The sequence below is a fragment of the Peromyscus maniculatus genome, chromosome 2 (genome assembly GCF_049852395.1).
Source record: "Peromyscus maniculatus bairdii isolate BWxNUB_F1_BW_parent chromosome 2, HU_Pman_BW_mat_3.1, whole genome shotgun sequence".
Taxonomy (NCBI): Eukaryota; Metazoa; Chordata; class Mammalia; order Rodentia; family Cricetidae; genus Peromyscus; species Peromyscus maniculatus.
Window position 1 is genome coordinate 81,239,444 of NC_134853.1, and position 24,338 is coordinate 81,263,781.

General features: G+C 47.8%; 1 protein-coding gene across 8 annotated transcripts in view; it reads right to left on the reverse strand.

Annotated features, from left to right (window-relative positions):
- Ptpn3 (protein tyrosine phosphatase non-receptor type 3) overlaps window positions 1-24,338 on the reverse strand; it is a 162,206-nt gene that overhangs the window by 33,357 nt on the left and 104,511 nt on the right. For all 8 annotated transcript variants that reach the window (XM_076564246.1, XM_076564247.1, XM_076564250.1 and 5 more), the window contains exons 10-17: window positions 24,172-24,260; window positions 19,111-19,174; window positions 17,633-17,805; window positions 13,671-13,805; window positions 10,444-10,620; window positions 3,081-3,267; window positions 2,849-2,926; window positions 1,186-1,242 (exon numbers count right to left, since the gene is read on the reverse strand). In XM_076564246.1, the coding sequence (XP_076420361.1) occupies window positions 1,186-1,242; window positions 2,849-2,926; window positions 3,081-3,267; window positions 10,444-10,620; window positions 13,671-13,805; window positions 17,633-17,805; window positions 19,111-19,174; window positions 24,172-24,260 (960 nt within the window). The remainder of the gene's footprint in view (window positions 1-1,185; window positions 1,243-2,848; window positions 2,927-3,080; window positions 3,268-10,443; window positions 10,621-13,670; window positions 13,806-17,632; window positions 17,806-19,110; window positions 19,175-24,171; window positions 24,261-24,338) is intronic.

Genomic DNA, 24,338 nt, shown 5'->3' on the forward strand with positions numbered 1-24,338 from the left:
TGTGTGTGTGTGTGTGTGTGTGTGTGTGTGTGTGTGTGTGTGTATTTTCACATGCATACATGCATAAAGACATGGATGGCCCGGGCGTGGTGGCACATGCCTTTAATCCCAGCACTCGGGAGGCAGAGGCAAGTGGATCTCTATGAGTTCGAGGCCAGCTTGGTCTACAAAGCAAGTTCCAGGACAGCCAGGACAGCCAGGGCTCTTAATCACAGAAACTCTTGTCTTGAAAAACCAAAAAAAAAAAAAAAAGACATGGACAGTGGGTATCTTCCTTGATTGTTTTCCACTGTGTTCCCAAGGCAGGGTTTCTCACTCATCTTGGAGCTTGTCAATTCACCTAGTCCTGCTATCCAGCTTGCCCTGGGTTCCCCTGTTTCTCTCCTACACAATAGGATTACAGGTGGCCATTGCACCTGCACTCTGACTTTTATGTGGGTACTGGGGATGCAAACACGGCCCTCATGCTTGAGCGGCATAAGCATCATCCACTGAGCCATCTTCCCAGGCCCCAGTGGTCAGCATGAGGACTGAAGAGTGACCCCTATGACAAGTGGTCCCTCAAAGAGCATAGGGACTTGCTCACATTGCAATATCTTATTGAAAGCAAACCATCACACAAAAACCAGGGAAGAGAGCAGGTCCCATGTGTCCACTTCATACAGGCTTAGCCAACACATCATGCTACACCTTAAATATGTACACAAACAAGAAAAAAACAGGCAAAGATCTCTACTGGAGGCAAGCAGAAAGCTCTCTGTGGCCTTCACTCAGTAGCACTTCCCAAAGTTAGATGTACACACAAATTGCCCAAGGGTCGATCTTATTAGAGACAGAGATCCAGGGTAAGCAGGGCTATAGGCCTGGGCCTGCATCTAACATGAGGGTCCGCACATTTAATAAGGCCCCAGGTGACATGGTGCTGCAGTCTCAGGGACCATACTGCCCAGCACGGTTGTAGTTAATGGGAGTCCCACTCTGTGTCTCCATCTGTGTGTGTCTGTGTTAGCAAATACACGTTGCTACTGATCAAACCAAGCGAGGAGCTGATCACCTAGCCATCCAACCAATCAAATAAAAATGAAACCCCAACCAAACCCAGGAATGGGACGTAGAACTAGAAACTTGTTTGATTTAGGGGAAAGCAAACACAGGAAGTAACTAACATGGGATATGTTTACTTACAGGTGACTCTGGGTTTATCCTTGAGACCACAAGAGGCATCTTTTGATCCACTCCTCCCTGTAAATATTTTAAAGCAAACAAAACCGGAAATAAAATGAAAAACTTGAGTAGTTTTGCCAACAAAGATATGTAGATGTAATATAGATATAAGGTTCACATTTACTGTGAGCCTTATAGTTCAGGACGGTTTTACAGGAGGATCAATCACAGGGCTGGGGACCCCCTTGCAGAATTACAGAACACACTGATGACCCCTCTTTACGCAGCAGGTTAGCCAGAGCTCTGCTCAGAAGTCTATCCTGACATCCCCATCACCAGAACTGAAGATGCCCTTGGAGGACCCAACAACATTTCCTAGAAAAGGGCTATGTTAACTTTTCCGAAAGAGGAGGCACAAGGCCTCAGGAAGGGCCATGGGTACTGTGAGTGCTCCCCCTGGGAGCAGGGCCCTGGAGGGCCGCTGGGCAGGAGGGGGTGTGTATGATATGCCAGAGGCTGGCAGCCAGCAAGGGCAGTTTGCCTCCGCTTCACTCTAGAACAGGGATGGGGTGGGTGAGGGAGTGGGGAGGTGGGAGTCAGTGTGATGGAAGTGAGGTGATGCTTCCTCAATAGCTACTTAAGCTGAGTGGGAGAGAGGGCCCTGAGGTAGTCAGTTAACTCCACCAATGAATCCCCGAAGCGAATGGGTGCAGCACCTGTTTCAATAATGCTATGTACACAAGCAGATGGGTGCTGGCCCATGGTTGCAGTTTGTAGACGTTGCCTAGAGGGACCCATTAGATAAGGAGGCCCAGCAACTCGAAGAGCTGGCTTCCCTTATCAGTCTAGCAGGGCTGTAGCGTTCTCTAAATAATCCCTCCCGGGTGGGCTGTGGGCTGAGTTTGATCACCAATCACACACTCTACTTTCTGAGCCTTAGTTTCATTTGTAAGATCTGTTTAACAGCCGTCTTAGGCTTTATTGATTTCATTTCTTTAGAGATAAGGTCTCCACAGCTCTGGCTGGCCATGAACTTGTTACGCAGTCTAGGCCAGCTTCAAACTCATAATCTTCCTGTGTTAGCCTCTGAAATGTTGGAGTTACAGGCATTAGTTCCCACATGCTCTGTTTCAACCACTTATTCTAAGAGCTCAATAAGGTGACAGAAAAATCTAGTATAATATCACAAATGTCAGGCACACTGCAAACACTTAATATAAGGTAGTTGTACAACCATATACAAGGCCCAGTTCTTAGGCCTGAGTAGTTGTGAATGAGTGTGTGTACATGGGTGGAGGCCAGAGGTCATCTTTGGGGTCTCATTCCTCTGGTGCTACCTAACTTGTTTCTTGACACAGTATCTTTTGCTTGCCCAGAGCTTGCTGATTATGCTGGACAGGCCATAAGTCCAGGGATCCCCCTGCTTCTGCCACCCCAGTATTGGGATTACAGAAGGACACTACCACACCCCACCTCTGTTAGGTAGTTTCTGGGGTCTGAAATCAGGTCCTCATGTTTGCACGGCCAGAACCTTATCGACCGAGCTACCTCTAGAGCCCCAAGTGAGGTTTTGCTTTTGTTAATGCAGTGTAGGTATGTAGCAGATTTCTGACTAAAATTCAAAATCCACCTGAAGACTGCTCCATTGCATATAACCTGAGGGCTACCCGTACCCGCAGCATACCTTAAGATTAAATCCAAATCTTCCATCTTCATCTGGCGTGATACGGATCAGGACTAGGTAGCCATCGCCTTCGTCATTCTAAAAGACATTCGAGAGTGTCGTTTACATCCCTCTGCAGCAGTTGGTGACAAGATATTTTCTGATGGTCAGAACCACTCATTTGCCTGCCCACGAGACAGAGAGGGTCACCGAGCCACCCAGGCAAGTGTGGCAGCGCCTGGACCCCCCTCACCTTGTCACAGTAGTACTGGCTGGCATCCTCAATGGAGCCCCCTTTGATCATCTTGTGATAGTCTTCTAAGAACTGCTGGTCAACTCCATCTGGGGAGCAAGAGCCTGGAGCATTTGAAGATGGAGACACAGAACTGGAGGACTTCTGGGTCAGGCAGCTTTGTGTTGGGTTGTTCTCAGACAAACTCCTTCATTGTGGGGAAGAAGGAGATGTTTTTAATACATTGATTAATATTATCAGAGTAAATATCACTCTGTGTGTGTGGGGGGACTGGCATCTTGAGATTGCTGTGGGACCCTGGAACATGAGCATTTCTGCAAAAGTCCTCAGGCTACCATGCTCTCACCTAGGCTAAATACAATCACATCTAACTTAGGGGCAAAGGGCAGGAGGGCAGGGAAGAACTCTGACCATGGACAAAGCTCCTCTCCCAGCTGCTTTGAAGGCTGGTGGAGATATGCAGGGAGCTACTCTGGTTTTAACACCTTACTTTTAACATGAGAGGTATTGTCTAGGCTAGTTTTGAACTTCTGGCTCAAGAGATTCTTTTGCCTCAGCCTCCTAAGTGGCTGGGACTCTGGCCATGGACCCACCAATAAGAACTTGCCAGGGGGGCTGGAGAGATGACTCAGAGGTTAAGAGCACTGGCTGTTCTTCCAGGGGCCCTGAGTTCAATTCCCAGCAACCACATAGTGGCTCACAACCATCTGTAATGAGATCTGATGCCCTCTTCTGTCATGTAAGCACACATGGAGACAGACACTGTATACATAAATAAATAAAGCTTAAAAAAAAAAAAAGAAGAATTTGCCAGGGAACAGGAGCATCACTTAAAGAATAATCTTTAGGCGGGTGGGGTATATACTGTGTAAGTGCTATGACTAGTACAGGAGCCTGCAAAAGCCCCCGAGCGCGGTGGCTTCTCCATCCACTCCTCACATTCCCACCTCTGCTTCCACCTTCCACTAATCCTCTGTTCCAGGCCCTTGCCTGTATATTTTTCTTTAAATGTTGCTTCTGTTTTCCTAGCAAGTTAAAATTGGGGGGCAGGGGTAGGAGGGGTTGGTTTCCTTCCTTCCTTCCTTCCTTCCTTCCTTCCTTCCTTCCTTCCTTCCTTCCTTCCTTCCTTCCTTCCTTCCTTCCTTCCTTCCTTCCTTCCTTCCTTCCTTCCTTTTTCAGTGCCGAGAACCCAGGGCCTTTCACATGGTAAGCAAGAACTGAGCTGCACCCCCAGCCTAAATTAGCCTACTCTAAATATGAAATCTGCACCCTATTCACACACAATGATTCACAGTCTTAATTTATTTGAACAAAATATTCAGCGGCAGACCCATGTGGAAACAGAGGTGTGTAAGACAAGAATCTGGTCTGGAGTTTACTGGTTGCCCATCTCCCCAGCCTGTGGAAAAAAACTACTTTCAATAAAATGGTACCAACGAACATCCTATTTAGTTATGTTTTAAAATTTTAGTTAGTGCTGTGGATATCGCTCTGTATAAACACTGATTGGCCGGTAGCCAGACAGGAAGTACAGGCGGGACTAACAGAGAGGAGAATTGAGGGAACGGGAAGGCAGAGAGAGAGACTGCCTGGAGCCGCCACCAGGACAAACAAGATGTAAGGTACCAGTAAGCCACGAGCCATGTGACAAAATACAGATTAATAGAAATGGGCTAAGTATAAGAGTAAGAGCTAGACAATGATAGGCCTGAGCTAATGGCCATGCAGTTTAAATAATGTAAGCGTCTGTGTGTTTATTTTATAAGTGGGCTCCGGGACTGGCGGGACTTGGTGGGACCCAGAGAGAAAAGCTCTCCAGCTACAAGTTTGTGAGTTTTATTTCACAGGGTTTCAAAGTGTTTTTCTCTTCCTAATACAAAACCCTAGTCTTCACAGTGAGTTCCAGGACAGCCAGGGCTATGTAGACAGACCCTGTCTCAAAAAAACAAAACACCCTTTGATCTACCTAAAACAGGGAACACGGCTCAGCAGATGAGAACATTTGCTCTTGCAGAGGACCTGGGCTTGGCTGTCAGCACCCACATGGTGGCTCACAACCTTCTACCACTTCAGTTTCGGGGGACTCCGTGCTCTCTCCTGAACTCCAGGAGCATCAGGTACATACATGGTACACATACATACATGCAGGCACAACACACATACACATAAAATACAGTAAACCTAAAAACATTTAATCCTATTTTAAAACAGTGAACAGTAGTCACTACAACCATTGACATATTCTAAGATATCCCACACCCCAACCTATCTTCTCAATAGGGCTGGGGTTGGCGAGGTTATTCTACCAACAGGTAGTGCCTTAATAAACAAGCAGCTAGTTTTTGGATGGATCAACTACACATAGAAGGTTTGTTCCTGCCGAGCACAATGACATTCTGCTCGGTGTTCAGGATGGATGGACAGAGACTCAAAGAGGGAATGGGATGATGAGAAGCTGGGCAGGCAGATGATGAAATGCAGAGAGAGAAGATGCAGGATGGCATGGCTTTCTCTTCAGTTTGGTTGGTGTTCCCCGTGGAGCTGAAGGGGATCCGAGTCGGAGGGAGGAGACACTGCCCCATGGAATGAGGGAATTCACAGAAGTTACTGAAAAGGAGAAAGAGGTAGGGTGAAGGAAGCAAGAAGTCACCTCCAGACAGGAGGTAGGCAACAGCGAGAGACCTGTCTCCATCCTCTGGGAAACAGAGCAGGCAGAGGGAGAGAGTCACACTCCCTGGGCAGAAAGGGGCAGAGAGATAAACTGTCGGACACTGGGACTATAGATGTAACAAGCATCAGAAACAAAAGTCATGAGAGAACCATAGTGTCTGAAGAGCTGCAATGTTGAGAGATGAGAAACAGCACCACTTCCCATGGAATACGTGTGTAGGATGTTTTCTCTGATTCAAAAGATGTCGGGGGATGGTGGTGGCGATGCAGATCAGGACCAGCCACATGAATGAGGACGGCAGAAGGCAAAGAGGACAGAGGAAGGCTGAGGTCCCAGCAGGTGCAAACTGGGTGTCTCTGAGACGATGGTCCCTCCCCAAGACACACGGGAGTCATACCACCAATACGAAGGTCAAGAGCAGAGACTGGGTTGAGACCTGGTCTGGCTCAGGGATAATGGCCATCACCTCTACCTTATCCACACCTAATGAAACTCTGTCCCTCTTACCTACACCCAATGAAACCCTGTCCCTGGCTCCCTGAAGAGACCCTTGGATGGTAGCGGATCCCCTCCCACATTTGGTGTTGCACTGTCCTCTGGTATGGGGATCAAGTGTTCCCAGAGAGTAGTGGAAGGAAAAGGTGGAAAGTGTCAAGAAGAACTAGGATGCTAACTTAAAGAACTACTGTTTTTTTTTTTTTTTAAGATTTATTTATTTATTATGTATACAGTGTTCTGTCTGCATGTATCCCTGCAGGCCAGAAGAGGGCATCAGATCTCATTACAGATGGTTATGAGCCACCATGTGGGTGCTGGGAATTGAACTCAGGACCTCTGGAAGAACAGCCAGTGCTCTTAACCCCTGAGCCATCTCTCCAGCCCAAGAACTACTGTTCTTCAAGGCAGGGCTGCCAAAAGCACTGGAAAGCAATATGGTGTGCTTTCCAGGAGCCAGAGGCAGGAGCCTGCATGCTAGGCCAGCATCAAAATGTAGATTACTGTGGTGGTTTGAAAGAAAATGCCCTCCCCATCTGCCCCCAAAAGGGAGCGGTACTGTTAGGTGGTGTGGCCTTGTTGGAATGGGTGTAGTCTTGTTGGAAGAACTGTGTCACTTAGAGGCAGGCTTTGAGGTCTCATCTATGCTCAAGCCATGCCCGGTGAGTCAGTTCACTTCCTGTTGCCTTTGGATCAAGATGGAAGGACTCTGAGCTCCAGCACCATGTCTGCCTGCACACCACCATGCTTCCTGCCATGGTAATAATGGACTGAACCTCTGAAATTGTAAGTGAGGCACCCCAAATTAAATGTTTTCCTTTATAAGAGCTGCCGTGGTCATGGTGTCTCTTCACAGCAATAGAAACCCTAACTAAGACAAGCACAGTCTGAGAAAAGCACAGTTGTCCTTCAGTATCCCCTGAGGAGCCATTCCAGGGCACCCTCCATTGCCCATGCTTAAGTATCTTATATAAAATGCTCTAATGTTTTCATTGATCTATATATACCCTCCTGTGTTTTTTAAATCATCTCTAGATAACTCACAATACCAATCCAGTGTAAATGTTGCATAAGCACTCACTGTCCTGACAAGAAAAAATAAAATCTGTGCGTGTTTAGCTCTGCGATCAGGGCAGGCCTCATGACACTGGACATGATTTAGTCTGTGGCTGCAGAGCATGTGGGCAGGGAGGGTCAACTGTACCAACAACCTGAGTGTCTAACAGGACAAAAGACCGTCATAGTGCAGGGAACCCTGTCACTGGTAGGGTGCGCAGACCCCGGGGGGCTCAGAAGATGGGGCCACACAAACTCTTCCTCTGTGGCTGTAAGATGGAGAAGAAGACTGCCATAAGGTCCCGCCCAAATCACACACATTTTAAAATGAAGATAAGAGTTATCTTACGTCTTATGGAAGAGGACAGGCCTTCTGGAAAGGAGCCAACAGCCAATAGGCTACTATGTCAGGAAGTGAGACTCACACGGGGCGCCATATTGGTGACCCACCGAAACAACCATGACCAAGAAGCACCCACCAAGTAAGTCTTTGGGACACAAGCCCGAGCCGCCGGTACCCTTGTTTCCCCCCAGTGGCAGCTCCAAGGGTGGGCTCTTCCTCAGCACACACCCCCTCCCTGGTGTGAGGAGATGGGGGATTTTGGTTTTTGTTCCTGCCCTGAAGAAAATCTGCTCCTCTGCCAGAATCTGAACTTCCTGTGGAAGCAAGGAAGAGTAGAGAGCAGAGCCGGGAATAACAAAAGCGCACAGCCGGCCTGGGCACAAAGCGCGCTGCCAAGGCTTCAAAACTATAATCATAAACTCTGCGGCGCTGCTATAAATATGGAACAGACCAGTGACTCATCTGCTGGGACGATGTTCCTTCCCTGTGCGGCTGGGGGCGGGGTGGGCGGGGTGCGGGTGATGGGACCCAGCACGCTTTTCTCTCTTTTTCTTTTCTTTTCTGAATGAGGACAGAACATTACACTTAACTCTGCCTCCAAAGGGCCCTCCTCGCTGTCTGTGAGCTCGCTCCTCTGATTTCTTTGACAGAACACTTCTTTTAGACTCTTAACACAAATCTGCTGTAGAAAACATGTCAGACGCTTCTTAAACGTTTTGTAAATACAGCGTTACCGGTAGAGTTTCTTTTCAATTAAGTTCAGACCAGCCTGTATCTCTTGCTGGGGGATAAAGTCACAGAGTCCGGAGGCCAAGGAGAACTCAGACTGGTTCTAACAGCCACCTTCTATACCCCTGCTTTGCATTTCTAGATATCTGCTCATAGTTCCCAAAGCCACAGGTTCATGCCACGAAGCTCACACCCCTCGGCAGCTTCCGGAACAGTGCAGCAGGGCGCAAGCTGCAGTGACAGACAGCGATCACTTCAACAAAAGAATCCTGAGGTTCGGGTTACAGGAAATATCGACCACAGGGACCATGTCAGTAAAGGTGTTAAAAATGCAGATCATCTGAAGACCATGTTTGGGTCTCTGTTCAGGGACAGAGAAACAAGCCCCTCCCCCCGACACACCCCCAGTGGAAGTGGGGAGATCTGCAATTCACCTGTGAATGCCTAATGCACATGCAGGACATACTTAATGCCTGAAGCTTTAGCAGCTTCCGTGGTCAACATTTACTTCTTGACCAAAGGGCCTGCTGTTCCAACGGGGGAGACATTACCCTTCTTGGTTTGGGCAATTATGTGGCACTTCATGGTTCAAATACTCAGTGGCTAAGATTGGCTTCCGAATGCCTAACCCTTTCCTATCACGATTTAATTTAAAGATATTATTTATGACCTCCGTCTTATCTGCTTCAAAATATGAGACAGCCTCTCCCAAGCACACAGACATGAGAGAACTGTATATTAAAGGTGAGGAATGCAGAAGAGGCCGTACCAGACACCTGGGTCAGGGGAAGCAAACAGTCGAGTCTAACAGCTGAGCGAGCAGCTCTGAGCTCTCTCTGGGAATCAAGGCAAAGAGGGAGCAGACGCACTAGCTGTCACCGAATAACTAAACAAAAGGCCCAAAGCCGCCTTTCAGAACAGACACGCTTTTTCCTGGCCTTCATCAATGAGGGAGGAAGGGGGGGGGGCGGGAAAGTGACTTTAGGAGGAGTGGATGTAAACTGTGTATGTGGCACATGACCGTCATCCCAGCATTTAGGAGGTCAAGACAGGAGGATCAAGAGTTCAGGATCATCTTCAGCTACGCAGCAAGTCAGAGGCGAGCCTGGACTCCATGAAGCCTGTGGCAAGTGAATACCGAACAGGACAGTGGAAGACCAGATGTTCAGTGGCCCCACACTGCACGCCACCGTGGAGGGGCCAATCGAAGTGCATTGCCCTCTGCTGCAAACAATAAAAGAGGACACAGGAGGCTTGAGGAGAAGAAGAAGAAGCCGTCCTTGACGGACACTTCACAATAAAAAGGCTACTTGAAGCATTTTTTTTTCTTTTTTTGGTTTTTTGAGACAGGTTTTTGTTTTTTGTTTTTTTTTTCTCTGTGTAGTTTTGGTGCCTGTCCTGGATCCCCCTCTGTAGACCAGGCTGGCCTCGAACTCACAAAGATCCACCTGGCTCTGCCTCCCGAGTGCTGGGATTAAAGGTGTGCGCATATACACGTGGAGGTCTGAGGACATGTGGTGGAGGAAGCTGGGTCTCTCCTTCCACCACGTGGGTATCAGACTCAGGTAAACAAACTTGCCAATAAGTTGCCTTGACCCGCCTTGCCATTTTGGTAGCCCGCTTTTGTCTCGTTTTTTTTTTTTTTTTTTTTTTTCTCTTTACACTATTAATCTAAGGTGGAAAGGAAACAAAACCCGAGGGCATACTGTCATTCTAAGAAGGCTCCCGGATGTCAGGATGGCACTGACGACGACGAAGGTCACGGGGCAAAGCTTCCATGACACAGAGGAGTCAGGGCAAACATGGCCCTTGACTTGTGCAGCACAGAAATGTCTTAAACAAGACGCTGCTGCTACAGGTACGACAGGTCCTTGGAGGGCAGGACCTGGTCTCCTCTGAGCTCCGGGCACACAGGTTGTCTGTCTCCTGCTCAGGCAGGCACATGGGTTTATGTTCCCATCTCAGGAGAGCGCCTGCCTGCCTCTTCTCCACTGGCCCCCAGGCCTGAGCAGCAAACTCCTCAGCAGCCCAAAGCAGAAACAAAGATACAGAAAATACGTGACTCTTACTCTCGGTGTGGGCTGTGGTTCTGGGAAACTTCGGAATCACTGTCTTTGGGGGACAGGGATCCCTTGTAGGTGTAGAAGACATCTTCGGTTTCTGTGATGTAGGTCATCTCATTGGCGAGGTTGTCCGCAGAGGAATGGCGGGGCTTTCGGATTTCGTGCCGGAGCCGCGGACTTCGCCTGCGGAGGGGAGAAGTGTGGTGCAAAGGGCTGAGAGCAATTCTCACACAGAGGTTCGACCCCATGGCAGCTGAGTGACTTTGTGACCCGGCCTCGCTGTGGATGATGCCCTGACTGGTGCTTAGAAAGTCAGATCCGGAGCTGGGTGTGGCGGTACACACCCGTCACTCCAGCACTCGTGAGGATCAAATGCTAAGGGGCAGTCAGGGGAATTAATGAGAACTTGTCTCAAAAATAACCAAAATAAATATGAGCCAGTGAGGTCATTCTTACTCCAGCAGAATCCAGCCAGGGCGACACTGGTCTCTGACACGTTCGGGTAAGTAGTCTGGCCCCCAGAACCATAGTCTCAGCTTAGAAATAGGCAGAAATAAACCTTCTGGTCAGTGAGTATTGATTAAGAGTGAGCTACTCCTCTAGAAGGTTTAAGCCATCTTGAAGTTTTCTCACCAATCCAACAATGCACATTGACAGGTTTAGAAGGCAACGTGTGTTACTTCTCACTGAATCTCCCTTGATCCAAGAAGGAAAGCTGACTTTAAAAATGGTGTGTATGTGTGGTGGATGTGTAATTGTTTATGTGTGCATGTGTGTCCATGCATGTGCATGCATAGTCAGAGGCTGGTGTTGAGTGTGTCTTCTTCTGTCACTTTCTACCTTATTTTTTAAGACAGGGTCTCTCGCTGAACTTGGAGCTCATAATAATAATAATTCCACATAAATTAACCCAGCTACCCTGGGGTCCTCCCATCTCCTGACTCCCAGCCCTGGGATTACAGGCATCTATGTCCGTGCCTTGCTTTTTTTTTTTTTTTTTTTTTTTGGTTTTTCAAGACAGGGTTTCTCTGTGTAGCTTTGCGCCTTTCCTGGAGCTCACTTGGTAGCCCAGGCTGGCCTCGAACTCACAGAGATCCGCCTGCCTCTGCCTCCCGAGTGCTGGGATTAAAGGCGTGCGCCACCAACGCCCGGCGCTCGTGCCTTGCTTTTTAATGTGAGTGCTAGCATTGGAGCTCAGTCCTCCTGTTTGTACAGCAAGTACTTAACACACAGCCATCTCTGCAGACCTGTTCTTTTTTTTTTTTTTTTTTTAAATGCTCTCCTTATCCAACACCTGTAATGTGATGGGCATCAGAACACTGTTCCGCTTTCCATTACCAGCAGTAGTCAGCTGACTTTAGGTAAGTGCCGTCACCTCTGGCCTCAGCTGTACTTACAGCTTCTGAGAATGAGCCAAATGAGGCAGTGTTCGTGGAACACTTGGGACTGCACCTGGGCCAGGCCGGGTGTCACATGACAGTTAGTGCACTTTTCTCCTGCAGCGTTCCCAGCTCCCCTTGGTCGGCTCTTTCTCTCTGGGACTCTCAGGGACTTGCAATCCGCCCTGCCCCTTCACAATCAATAATTTGTGTCCATTGTGGAAGCAAGATGGCTCTTGTGACTTCTGGGAAAGGATCTTTAATGAGCAGCAAGAGGTCCAAGCCAGTGATGTAGTAGCATCCAACCTTGCTATTCTCCTGGATCTCTCCTGGGGCTCTCTCTGGCTCCTTGACAATTTCCACATAAATAGAGCTGGAGCTTTATAGCACACTTGTTCTCATCATCACCACCACTGCCCAGGACACATGGCCCCCTGTGCTCTGGAGGGTCCCTTCCTAGCAGGCCTCTCTCCCCATATCCCTTAAGCCCACAGATCTAGATCCTCACTAGGGAAAGTCCAGGTTCACACTGCTAATCCTATGGAGCCAGGGTCCAATCTTTCCCTGCTTCACATCTCCTGTTGCTGATGCTTGGCCTTTTAGGAGACATTCACGAAAAATGCTTGATATCTTTGTGGACCATTAAAATAACTACTAGAAGATTCCATTTGACCCTTTTCTGAAATAAGCTTAAGAAGAAGCATTCATACATTATTCCATTTGAGGTAAACTTAGAACCCTGAGGGTTTCTTTTCTCTTTTCATCCTTTATGCTTTTAAATTCTTTACCATGAACTTCTGAAGCTTAAAGTGTTTAAGATGCTACCACATGCTACGATTCTAAGGCAGACATTACAGCAGGCCTCAGGTTCCAAATATTATTTTTTATTTATTTTACAGGGTTGTAAAATGAAACCAGGGTCTGCCCATGCTGTAGAAGTACTTTATCACTGAGCTATGCTCTCGGGCCCTTCCCCAATTATTATTATTATTATTATTATTATTATTATTATTATTATTATTATTTTTCAAGACAGGGTTTCTCTGTATAGCCCTGTCTGTCCTGGAACTCGCTCTGTAGATCAGACTGACCTCGAACTTAGAGATCCACCTGCCTCTGCCTCTGGAGTACTAGGATTAAAGGTGCACGTCACCACCATCCAGCAATTTATTAATTTTTTACAGAAGCACTTCAGGAGTGTAGTTAGATAGGATGGATTATGTCTGATATTCTAACACAGCAAGGGAACTGTGGTGCATAATAATCAATTAATCAAATGAATATTTCAAAACAGCTAGTAGAAAGGATGTATCTATATCTATCTATCTATCTATCTATCTATCTATCTATCTATCTATCTATCTATCTATCTATCTATCTAACTATCTATGTGATATTGGGTCCATGTAGCCCAAGTTGGCCTTGAACTCTTGATTCTCTTGCCTCAGGCTCCTGAATGCTAAGCTTACAAATATTCACCACCATGTCCAGCTACCTGAAGGGATTTAAAAAAAAAATCTATTACAAAACTTTAGGTTTAAAAAACTTAAAAAATGTTATTTGTCTGATGGATATGACAGTTGACTTGAATATTACACATGTATTGGAATATCACAGCGCATCCCATGAATAGGTGGATTTATTATTATTATTTTAAGGCCACCTTAGCATTATCCAGTATGGAAAGGGTCTCTATGCCTTGACATGGATGCTCCTTCTACAACATGTGGAATGCACATGGAAGTCTGACTTTTGGCCGTCCCTGTTGAGGCATTTAGAGCTGACTCTGTGTTTAAAAGAGAGCAGGTATCTGCTGCTGCTGCTGCTGCTGCTGCTGCACCACAGAGGACATACCAGTTGGGGGTGATGGGCGGGGACCGAGAAGGCAGGCTCTTGGTTTCTAGCCGTTCCACCGATAAGGATCTCCTCATGGCTGGGTTCCACACCATCCCTCCAATCACCTTTTTGCAATACTGGTTATTTACAGACCTGAAAAGGCAGATGCAGGGTCACTTTCCACACTGACATGTCCAACAAGAAAGCAAGCGCAGCATCTGTGAAATACAGTCTCCCCAGAACCCTCTCTGAAGGCACTTACTTAGCACCCCACGGACACCAGCCCTGGGTGTGTGTACACACGTGTGTGGGTGTGGTGTGGTGTACACGCGGAGGTCAGTAAACAACTTGCAGGAGTCAGTTTTGTCTTTCCACCATGTGGGGCTGGGGATCGAACTCAGGTCGCCAGGCTTGGCAGCAGGTGCCTTGCCTTTACCCGTTGAACCATCCCGCTGGCCTCAGACTTTTCTTGTTCTGGAATTTCTTTAGGTTACACCTTGTCTTTTGGTGGAAATGCTTCTGTGTCTCCACAACTTTAAACAGTCAAGCTGCTTCTGGTTGATCACCAAAGCTCCCAGGTTAGAAGGAATGCCAGACCAGCGCAGACCCCATCACTTCAGAGATCTACCTCACTGGCCTCCCCTGGCATGAACAAAGGCAACATCATCCTTCCAGATGCTCCCCGTCCCCCTGGCCAGCCAGCAGATGTGGCGATCATAAATCACTGGGGAATCTTTGACAGAGAAGCTGCGGATGTACTTAGAACTGTTTCAGGTCATAGTCTTTGTCTTAGGTGAAGGATATTTCTGACTTTATACTTATAGCTAGAAAACTGAAATCCTGAGGAAGAGATTGCCTCAGTAAATCGTTTGAAGTCTGGTCAGCGGTAACAGTGCTGGCATTTCCAATTTTATACCATGCTCTAATGCCTTAAGTATTCTGTAGATTTCCTTATGGCCTAAAACCAACTGACAGACAAAAACAACAGAACAAAGAAATACAACAAAATCTAGGCACCAGTTTATCACAACGAATGTCACCGTCACTCCAATCAAAGTGCTAACTGCAGTATCACTAGGAGACCCCTTCCCCTGAGGTCACATATTAGAAGCCACAGGACCACTGATTAAGGATGTAAAATTAAAATAAGGCCATCAGGCAGCATGACTCCAAGGTTTAATGTGGCAGATCCCTAAAGCACATGTCACGGGTTATTAATAGAAACTTGAAACTGTGCCATTGTCTCTGGAAAATAATGATCAAATTCTTCTTTCATGGAACCTATCACCGGGCCCAACACACAGATGTACAGATGCACCCTGGGGCTGGACTGGAGCTTGGTTTCCTCATTTGTGAAGTGAATGAAAGTGATAAGGGCTGGTTAGCCGGCTCCGCGGGTAATGACTTCAGTTCCACCCCCGAGACCCACAGGAGAGAAGAGAACTGGCTCCCAGAAGTTGTCCTTGGACCTCCACATGGGTACCATGGCCTGCATGTGTGTTCCCCCACCCCACCCCTACACATAAGTAAGTGAATGTAAAAACAAAAGACAATTTAAGAGTCAAAATTAACAGTATACTGAAAGATGGTACCAATAAGAAGCTGATGGCTTGGACCCCAAACTGCCTTCCATGCCTCAAGCGACCCTCTGTAGAGGATTAAAGGTGGCTGCTGGCACCTGATTGCCACAAGATCCCTGCCTATCAGAGCATGTATAATGGGGCACAGGAGTCACTGGAAAGCCCTTCCTGAAGTCCTAACCCACACATCTGGAGATACAACAGACGACTGTTGCTGTCCTTATGTCACAGAAGATGACCAGAACCCAGCACCTAATACTGGCTGTAGATAGAGAAGTTTGCAGAAGGAAACAGGCAGCAGACTAAAACTCAGGTGAGAGATGGAGGATTTGAACTCTGTGTTGGAATGTACCCTTTCAGTCCTTCATGGGCCACCTCTCACCTGCCTGGAGAATTTGTTCTAGCCAATTTTGTTGGTTTGTTTTTGTTTTTCAAGACAAGGGTTCTCTGTGTAGCCCTGGCTGTCCTGGAACTCGCTCTATAGACCAGGCTGGCCTTGAGCTCAGAGATCCACCTTCCTCTGCCTCCTGAGTGCTGGGATTAAAAAGGCATGGGCCACCACTGCCTGGCGAGGTCTAGCCAATTCTTATTTGGAAGAAGGATGCTTCCTTTTAATGACCACATAAACAGTAATATATCATCTGAGTGGGGCCACACAAACAATGCACTGACAACAAGGAGGCCCCTGCAAACTCCACGCCATCTCACTGCACGTCTGTAGTGAGATCACTACTTACACGGCCACTGAGGCAAGGAAGCCGTATCCAGTAGCATTCACTGGTGTATCTATGCCTTGTGCTTTAGCTCAATTATATTTTTATGCTGAAGAGGTCACAAAAAAAAAAACCGATTTTTTTGTTTCATTAACCTGACTTTTGACTGCCAATCTGACCTGCTGCAGCACCCGAGTCTGATTCTGCCGCTCTGAGCACACTGGCAGACTCTCAGAGACAGGGGGCCGCTGATCTGCCATCGCTGCTGCTGCTGCTCCTGCCGCTGCACAGGCTAGGTTCCTGAGGCTCACGGTGAGGGATGCCAGGCCTGGAGTGTTCGGCATTACTTCCACCAGGGAAATCCCCAGGATGGAGTGACCCAGTGAGTGCCTAACAAAGAGGCCCGGCCTGTGTCCCAGCTGCGGCTATCTGGGCTGTCAATGCTGGCGCTGGGACCCAGGAGCAGGTGAGCTCTTTGTAGACAGTGGGGCTATTGCTGGTGGCTGAGCTCACCACGCTTGGGTCTATCTCTCATCCAATGCCTCTGGCTGGAGGGACCACCAGGCAGGAAGAGGATTGGGTTTCTGTGTAGCGTCCTGGGTACAGGGCAGATCCTCAGGTGCCTCAACAACATTATTCTCACGGCCTACTCTGTAGGAGAATATTGAATGCAGACAAATACTAGACAGAACGGTGAGAGCTAAACGCTTTAAAAACGATGTTTGCTCTTGGTTCACACGACATAATACCTCCCCTACCAGAGGCAATTTGCCACTTACAAAATCATTATGTTACCTAAAGACTAACATGTAATAGGAAAGCCACTGGAACATTCTTATCAAATTTCACATCAAATAATAGCTCATACTTGAGCCTCATTTAGAAAAAGCCACATTTACCACGATCAATCACAATTCGGAAAAACCAGCAAATGGCTTAGAAATTCTAACAACGTGATAAACAATTCCTGCTGCCTCTTATACAAAGCTGTCTTAGAAGAAACAAAATCATAAGCCCCACAGTTACTTTACTTAATGACCCAATATATAGCTATTTTTAAAAATTATAATGTACATGACATATATATGTAAATTTATTTTACTATTCTTATCATTAAATATTTGGAATATCATTTCTGTAGGTAGCATTTATCTCAGGTTCATTACAAGAATTAAATATAATTATGTTCCTCTTTATAAATACCAGGTAATTGTCAATTATAACTATTATTTGGTAGCTATTTTTGGTAATATATTCCAAAGTCACCAGACTCTGGAAACCTTTGCTCATTTTGATGGGGTGCCTATGAACTAACGTGGTGTAGGAGGGGCTGGCTTAGTGGCTTCAGGCTGTGAAAAGCCTAACATGCTGACACCAGAATGACACTCAGTGTCCTTCGTTGGACAGGGTGTGGTGGCAGCTGTGATTCCAATTCCAGCTGTCTGGGAACTCATATGACAACAGGCTTGAGGGAGCAAAAGCTAATGCTGGCGATCTGAGATGTACCTGAATAGGTACATAAAGGGCCCAGCTTCCCCTGGAGACACTCAGCCGCCATTCAGGGTTCTAAATTCTGGGGTCCAGCCTCAGAGGTGCCGCTCTGCCCAAGGATGTCTATGACCCAGGGGCAACTAGCACATATTAACATCTCAGGTTAGCATGGATGGTCCCCCTAAAGCATACTCACTTTTTGGGGTTCCTGGAGCCTAGAGTCCAGTACTGAGACAGAACATTCTTTTCCTGAGGTAGTAACTTCTTTGCCTGAAAGAATGAATGATGCTCGACACAGGATTTCCACAAGTTTTTGCAAGATCGGTAATTGAGCATGTTGAAGGCCACGATATGTTCCCTGGATTCAGCCTGGGGGGGAAGAACAGCAGGGACTTCACGTAAAGGTACAGGATGATTAAAATGTGTCAAGCTTGTAACCCACACAGAATAACCAGGGAAGGTATGACAGAGGGAGGGAGCAGGCATCCAGACACCTCAGACACCCAGTGTCCCAGGAATATTTGGGAGCAGGATTGTCTCTGTGAGTGTAATAATAAAAATAACTTGAATCCATGTCTCCTCACCATGTGGGATCCTTCACAAACACTCTTGTCTCAAACCTGCTTATAGTTCAAGAGGGAGCTTACTTGGAGCTACCATCTGATAAACTTGGGAACTCAGCCTCAGGCACACCTCGTTTCTGAAGAAACACTCTTCCATCAAGCAGGCAGTAGGGACATTAGAACCCTGGGGAGTCTCCATTTCTCGCCCTGGGGTGAATTCCGGTGCTCATATATAATAAGCAATTCCACCCCTGTGGCCTTGCCTTCAGTTTACCTGCACCTAGTTTTTCCAAGTCCATATGCATTGTGGTGCTACCCTGACCCTCCTTGCCCTAGGGGTGGGGTGGGAGTGGGGGGGGGGACGACAGTCAGGCAACCGAGGAACTTGGTACTCTGAGCTCTAGTGATCCCGTTTCTAAGGGCCCATTCACTGTGCGGGGTCAGTCTAAGGGCACATCATCTTTGAAAAGTTGGGAAATGGACACAGTGACAGCCAGGGACAGCTATGCGGCATAACAAGACAGGGTGTGGTGTGGAAAGGGCAGGCGCCTCGGTTCAAATTCCAGCTCCTTCACTCGGAGGCTGTGGGAGCCTTGGCTTTCCTACGGAGCGTACTTCTGCCGTGGCTAAGCAAACAAACAGAGTTGTCTAGGATCCTGCCGACTCCTCTTGTAAGGCTCGGTCATAAGCCATCACCCTCGGAACATGGGAAAGGAAGGAGTCGGCCGTGTGGGCTCTGCGGGGTGCTCAGGCTGGGCCCTTTCGTCTAATTGTCTAATTCAAACAGCTCCCCGAGAAGCGGGCACTACTTGAACTCCTAGAAAGAAGGTAACACGGGCTAGAGGTGGTGCCAGGGGAGGAACCAGGATCTAGACCTAGAGTCTCCGACTCGAAAGGAAGTTCCTTCTCCATCCAGAGGCCGACTGACTCATGGAGAGGACCACAGGGTCTGAAGACCTGATGGCTACAGCCTTTCCTTCCTAGGGCACAGAAAGCCACCCCTGAGGGTCTAGAGGAAGCCTCGACAACACAGCAAACACAGCAAGCGTGGGCAGAACTCACCCGGCAAGAGCGGACAGAACCCCACACAGCAAGCGTGGGCAGAACTCACCTGCTTTTGCCGCTGGTGTATGAAGAACTTTTTCCTTTTGAAAGAAATTTTGAGTATGTTCACCCTGTAAAAAGCAAAGCAAAACAAAACCACACATAACACAAAAAATAGAGCAAAATGCAAATCAAGCAAAGACATCAGGGCTCAGGCGGGCTCTAGCTGACCCTCTTCGGCATGGGTCCTCTATTTCATGACCGATGACCACAGGCTGCTGGGAGTGTGCCTCGGCCAAACTCAAGGAGCTGATCGAGCTAGATCTCCGTGGGGCCTCTGGACTGTGAGGCGGCTTTTAAATCACCAGGAGCGTGGGCCATGCGCCCTCTTTGCTGTGAGCCTCTTTGTGACTCTGCAGCCCTGCAGGAGCTGCTGGTGCCTGTGTAGGGGACGACAGCTGAGGGCAGTGTGGAGCAGAAGGATGACAGACCTGGGTTGTCCCCCAGCTCGGTTACTTAACAGCCACGTGTGACAGAATCTCTTTCCTGTATGCATAACACAGAAGGAAAGCTACCAGTCACGGAGCATATTTTCATGCACCAGATCACTGCTGCGGGCTTTATATACACTGCCTCCACTGGGTCTTGCAACAGTCCTGAACAGTATTTATCCAGAAGAGGAAATTGAGGTGCAGTGATGTCATGGCTGGGAGCCATGATCTGAGCTTGGGGCTCAGCCTCCAGAGACTGTATGGTCTTGGACCCTGTGATACCCGCTGGGTGGTGGCCCATCACAGCTTTTCTTACCGTGGTCCTATGACAATTTAGAGGTAGGAAGCATGCTAAGTTTTTACATGATTCTTAATGCACCATAGGCTCTCAGTGTTGGTACTTTTCATTAAAACTGTTGAATGAGATCAGCATGCATGCTTGCGTGCGTGCGTGCGTGCGTGCGTGCGTGTTCATGTGGGTGCATATGTAGAGGCCAGAGGTCTACCTTGGGTATCCTTCCTCAGGTGCTGTCCACATTGTTCTTTGAGACAGGGCCTCTCATTTGACCCAGAACTCACCAACTACATGAGACTAGGCTGGCTGGCCGGCCAGCGACCTCAGAGATCACTCTCTCTGACCCCTCTGTGTTGGGATTACAAATGTGGACTACCATGCTCAGTATAAGTTCACCCCTTAAACAGACTGTATTCACTATGACAAGCTACTATAAGCTACTGTTGGGGTCCACAGAGGTTTCCTAGTGAGATCTGAGCTTGCTTTACACAGCAGGGCTGTATAAGGGGATGGATTGACCACAGGTATGGTTACCAGGTGTTTGGAAGGGTCTGTACTTGGCTGTGTTAGGGGGAGGTCTTTTGCCCTACCCCTTAGCATTCCTATAAAAAGCCCTTTAGAAGAGATAGAAGGGGCTGGTGGATAATGATCCAGGCCCTCCTGAGGCTATCCTGTATTCTAGTCTCTCTCCTCTTTATATGTCTATCTAAATATTTCTCACTTCTCCCTGCTCAAGAGTACTTGGGGGGTGGGGGGGAGGAGTAGGAGTGGGTCCCCTACAAGCCATACAACATTTGGGGGAAGAAAGGAACTCTATTATTCACTAGGATCATATCAAGACCTTGATAAGAACATTCTAGAACAGACAGGCTGAGTAAGTAAAGTGAAAGTTTATTCATGTGGCATTTCCCCCAGTGGATCAGCAATGCATATACATACAGCACACTTGCATTATATATTAAAAACGAACAGCTAGTTGAAGTAGTCTGCCAGCAGATACACTTATTGGACACGTGAATTTGGGGAGTGACTGCAAGATAGTCATGTAAGGACCAGAAGGCTCTTGGATCCAGTTCTTCTGAGGCATCCATCATGGAGCATGTTACACCCTGAGGTGGGCAGGTCTCCTCCATACAGTTTGTGCTGAAGGGCACACACAGAGCTTCCTATTTCACAGGGGTCTGGAGAACAAATTCATTCGTTTTGGGGTTCCTAGCCTTGTCTTGCTGGGCATAGACTGCTCGTGTGCCCATGGCTTCTTATGGGGGTCCCCTGCTAGCACACCCCCCACCCCCGTTCAGAGTGTTCTGCCTCAATGCTTGCAACTGCCTCATTGGCTGTTCTCCACTGGAGCAAATCTGAAGAATGCATATGTGACTTCCAGGCTGAAGGCCCTACAGTGGGCTCCCTACAGCCCTTCAGTCACCACGAAAGATGGATTGTACTGAGTGTCTAGATGGATGAAGTCCTGTGCCAGGTCCCAGGGACAGAAAGAACAAGACAGTGGGTACCGCAATCTCGACATTTATAATCTAACGAAAGAGACGCACACAGCCATATCCCCGTGACCACTGCATGTGAGAGTATCTAGTTCTCATTAGAGCACCGAGGATTAAGTCTCCACACCGGTGTCCTGTGAGGCTCTTGGTGGCCAGGTCATTCTCTAGCGACTGGCCGTGGCACATCATGCTCAGGCCTAATCAACCATCTACCTTGTACTGACCATGATGTTCTCCCTTGTTCCTGGAGATACACTCACTCTGTACCTTTCTTCTAGAATGCATTCCTGTACCAAAGTCTACCCTCTTTAGAGTCAGTCCTGCAGGCTGGGGGCGGGGGGGCGGGGGGCGCGGCGGCTTCTGTACCCTGCCCTGTGACCTGATCTACCTTGAGTTTACTCTCTAGTGCTGACCTTCCTACTGGTCTCTGAGGTTTTCACTTGTTACAGTTTGAGTGTGAAGTGCTCATGGGTTTGAACACTTGGTCCCCAGCTCGTAGTACTGTTTGGGGGAAGTTGTGGAACCTTTGGGAACTAGGCCCTAGCTATCAGAAGAGGATCAGTGGGAGTGGACCCTGAAGGTTCCAACCGGAGCTCTCTGTTTCCTGATCTACTAAGATCAGGCCTTCGGGAAGGCCATGTTGCAAACTCTTACTGCCAATCCCTGAGCCATCCAAGTGCCCACGCCCTACCTGCATGGCACACTGGGTCCTCTGAACTGTGAGCCAACTCTGCTTCCCTTAAGTCGCTTCTATCGGCTATTCTGTCAGTGTTCAGAAAAGTAACCAATACAGCACGGGCATGAGAGACAGGCTTTACCAGGAGCCAGTTTGAGGCTGAAGAGTCGCCAACATTATCTGAAGGAGAGCCTGAGGGACTGGAGGGGTATCAAGAGACCCTGCCCGTCCTGCCCCAAAGCTTCTGTTTATAAACTTGCTTTACGAAGCTTTCAGCTTCCTAACTAAAGAATCCTTATGGCATCCATCTACCTTTAAATGTGATGTCCAGACCCAGTTTATGGAACTCTCAAAGATCCAGCCACAGATGAAGCCAGACTCAGGTGGCTTCTGGCCTATGATACTGGGGGACAGCAGGCACTTCAAGGGAGATTCAAGTCCGTGCCCACTGCCTGGCCCTTTGTCCTGAGCAGGCCAGAGAACTCCGCAGGCCACACCCCAGCTAGCCAACAGGGATTTCCTGTTGCCAGCGAGGGGCTCAAGATCTTATCATCTGTCACACTGATCCTATGGCAAAACTAATAAGGTTGTGGTGTGTTTTGTTGAAAATTAAATGTACTCAAAATGAATGGCAACCCCAATGTCTCTAAGTGTGTGTCTTATTTAGGCATTTCCCCACAAGTACATCTTTTAGTGGCAGAATGAAATACAGATCCTGCATCGACAAACTGGACATAAGTTTCAAGTGCACCAGTATGAGCTGAGAAACAGGTGTAAACCTCAATGTCAAATCCGGCGTACCACAACTCTGCCATCCAAGTCTCCTTTCCCCTTTCTGGAAGTTTCCGTGTGGCTGCTTTTCCATGCATGCTGTATGTTCATATCTCCCACAGCCTGCAGCACGTGCTCTCCTCAACCCGCCCCACCTTTGCCCTGCACACGCTCATGCTGTCGTTTATAAAGATGCATTACTCGGGAGGTATAATATTTCCCTGAAGAAAGCTCCCTTGCCCAGTACAGTAAACTCAAACACATCGTGAAAAATCAATTCCACTCTCCCCTTTCCCATCTCTGCTCTGGTTTTCTCTGGTTTCAATTGCCTGGGGTCCACCACAATTTGAAAATACTTGACTCTTTCAAGAGAGAGAGGCCATATCCACATAATTTTCATTACAGTATACTATGATAACTGTTTGTTTTTATTATGTATTGTTGAAATCTCTCGGTGGACTTAATTCATAGATTAAACTTTGCTACAGATATGTATGTAGAGGGGCAAAAAAACCCACACATAAATAAGGCTTGAATTATTTGCAGGCTCATGGTTACCAGAATCTAGGACTGATTCCACACACATAAAGGGTGTGCTGTGGGATGTTCTGTATGTCCTGTGGGAGCCTGTTCTTGGGTTCCTCATGGCTTTACCCAGCAGGTCCACATAGAGGATGATTAGGGCCACCAGCCTGAGTGCAGGTGTCTGAGATGGTCTGCACTTGGCTGTGCTGTGGGATGGTCTGTATGTCAAATTGCTCTGATTGGTCAATAAATAAAACACTGATTGGCCCGTGGCTGGGCAGGAAGTATAGGCGGGACTAACAGAGAGGAGAAATAAGAGAACAGGAAGGCAGAAGGAGTCACTGCCAGCTGCCACCCTAACAAGCAGCAGCATGAAAAGATGCTGGAAAGCCACGAGCTGCGTGGCAAGGTATAGATTTATGGAAATGGATTAATTTAAGCTATAAGAACAGTTAGCAAGAAGCCTGCCACGGCCATACAGTTTGTAAGCAATATAAGTCTCTGTGTTTACTTGGTTGGGTCTGAGCGGCTGTGGGACTGGCGGGTGACAGAAATTTGTCCTGACTGTGGGCCAGGCAGGAAAACTCTAGCTACAAGGATGGAAGGGTTGCTCAGCTCCAGGACCTGCCTTGTGCCGTTTACCCACCAGCTACCCCAACCACAAGACGACTGGCAGGGGGAAGTCAGTAAAAATCCAAGTTTATGTTCCCAAGTGCTACATCGGGACCAAATTCAGAGTTCAGAGCTTAGAGCTTCGTGGGAGAGCCCCAGCCCTTCTTCAGACATGAGAGTTTAAAATTAGAGCTAGCTTTACTTTTGCTCGGCATCTTTTTAAAGCGTGATTCAGACAATCCGAAGTGTTTGCACTCACCAAGGGTAGAAACTTGTGCAGATGTATTTTCGGTACACCGCAATGCCCGCTGAAGCGATTCCGATCATTAGATCTAAACTGTGCAGATCCTGGCGGGGGAAAGAAGAGGCCAGGTTCACAGGGTGTTACAACCACGCTCATCCTTGCTGACTTGAAAGCACCCACGC